The sequence below is a fragment of the Austrofundulus limnaeus genome, unplaced genomic scaffold, assembly GCF_001266775.1.
Source record: "Austrofundulus limnaeus strain Quisiro unplaced genomic scaffold, Austrofundulus_limnaeus-1.0 Scaffold345, whole genome shotgun sequence".
NCBI classification, from domain to species: domain Eukaryota; kingdom Metazoa; phylum Chordata; class Actinopteri; order Cyprinodontiformes; family Rivulidae; genus Austrofundulus; species Austrofundulus limnaeus.
Window position 1 is genome coordinate 111,073 of NW_013952747.1, and position 1,704 is coordinate 112,776.

A 1,704-nucleotide genomic window follows, 5' to 3' on the forward strand; every position below is an offset into this window, starting at 1 on the left:
TATTTATTCTGACCACATATTTAATTTTAAATAATTTCTTTTACACCAAAATAATTTAGGGGGGTTTTAAAATATTTTAGGGGGGCTCCAGCCCCCCTAAAATAGGCCTAGTGACGCCACTGTTAGTGGACAAAGATCCATACAAACTTACATTTCCAATAATACATTTTATTCCATTAAAGTTGTCCTCCCCCAGCCCACCCCCCATGTTGTACAGTGGAATGTGAAGACTCCTTTAATTATTTTGCTTAAAAAAACAAAACAAAAAGTCATTTCTGACCCCACGTCCACATATTCATTGAAACTTGGAGAAAACAAAAAGAAAATAATGTTTTAGAGTAATGATGCTCTGGGACGCTGTAAGTAAAGGATGACTGTGTGGATGTTTACTGAAGACCCCCAGCTGACCGACTCCCACCCTGCTGAAGCTCTTTTATTTTCTACCTTTACCATTTAGACTGAAATGAAGTCGAGTCAAAGAGGGGAGTGGTTTAATGGTGTTCCCCAACAACACAAAAACAAAACATAAAACTTGAACAGATGATTTTACTGGTGGGTTTGTCCTGCAGCTGAATCCCTGACAAATCCTGCACTTCACTCACCTTCAACATGCAGACGATTAATTATTCATTCATTAAAAAGCAAAGAACCAGAGAAAACTGCTTTGAAAACAAAGATCCAGAACAGACAGACACGTTTTGTTTTCTGACTGAAGAAAAAGATAATAAAAGCCTAAGTGAAGACACACAGCTCTACAGTTAGACATGACAGAACAAAGATCTACCTGTGCTGGTTCTGCTGCAGACCCAGGTCTCAGGTCCTGCTCCTCTCTACCTGCTGCAGGGCTTTAGTGATGGTCCCTCCTTCACCCCCGCAGTCATCCTCTACTTTCTGCAGTGGAGCTGTCATTTCTCTACATCTGTTTGATTCATGTTCAAATTACATCTTTTATACATATATGTATATATCTGATCCTCTGATACAAACATAAATACACCACCGCTGCTCTTCTCCACCAGGGGAGGAGGCTTGGCCAGAGGCACACAGTCCTGACCATGGACAGTCGAAAATAGTAAACAGGGGCAGCGGCAGGCAGAAATCTTCAATCTTCTCCGTAGCATAGATTTGGGCGTTGTGTGATTTTTCTTTTTTCTTTTTGTGATTTTTCAATTTCTACTCAATGACGTATTTGTCGACGACAAAGGAGGTTTCTGTAGAGAATTTAACGGGGCTGTCACCGTCTACGTGAGTCACTTTGGTCACCTGGAAGACAGAAAGGAAAGGTCATTACCTCCTCTGGGTTCACAAGCTGAACAACGGTTATAGAGTTTAATATTTATACTCTTATTTTAAACAGCTGTGGGTTGTTTCTTTTAGCACAAAGTCTACATGTCACAGTGTCACAACAGTGTAATCTGATCAGCTCTTTGAAGTCACATCACAGATTTGTGCAAATCTGTTTCTCTTAAAGGGATAATCTGGTCATTTGCAGCGATCAGTAGTTAGATTATTAGTCGTGACATCAGTTGATATGATACAGACACGTCTACATGACACAGGGGTGGGCGATGGTTAGAATATACTGGATGCATTCTGAGTTTTTAATGTATGATGGTTAATCTGTGAGCCATCATATCGAAATGAGGATTAAGTCAAATTAGGTCAAAATGACCTAATTACATTTTCAGATTCTTGTCTTTAAAA

At 39.7% G+C, this 1,704-nt stretch overlaps 1 protein-coding gene across 1 annotated transcript in view; it reads right to left on the bottom strand.

Annotated features, from left to right (window-relative positions):
- Positions 1-152: 152 nt before the first annotated feature.
- The window catches only part of LOC106527859 (coatomer subunit delta), a 20,869-nt gene continuing 19,317 nt past the window's right edge, over positions 153-1,704 (bottom strand). Inside the window, exon 10 of the mRNA XM_014022869.1 lies at positions 153-1,263. Coding sequence (XP_013878323.1) covers positions 1,174-1,263 — 90 coding nt within the window. The 3' untranslated portion in view covers positions 153-1,173. The remainder of the gene's footprint in view (positions 1,264-1,704) is intronic.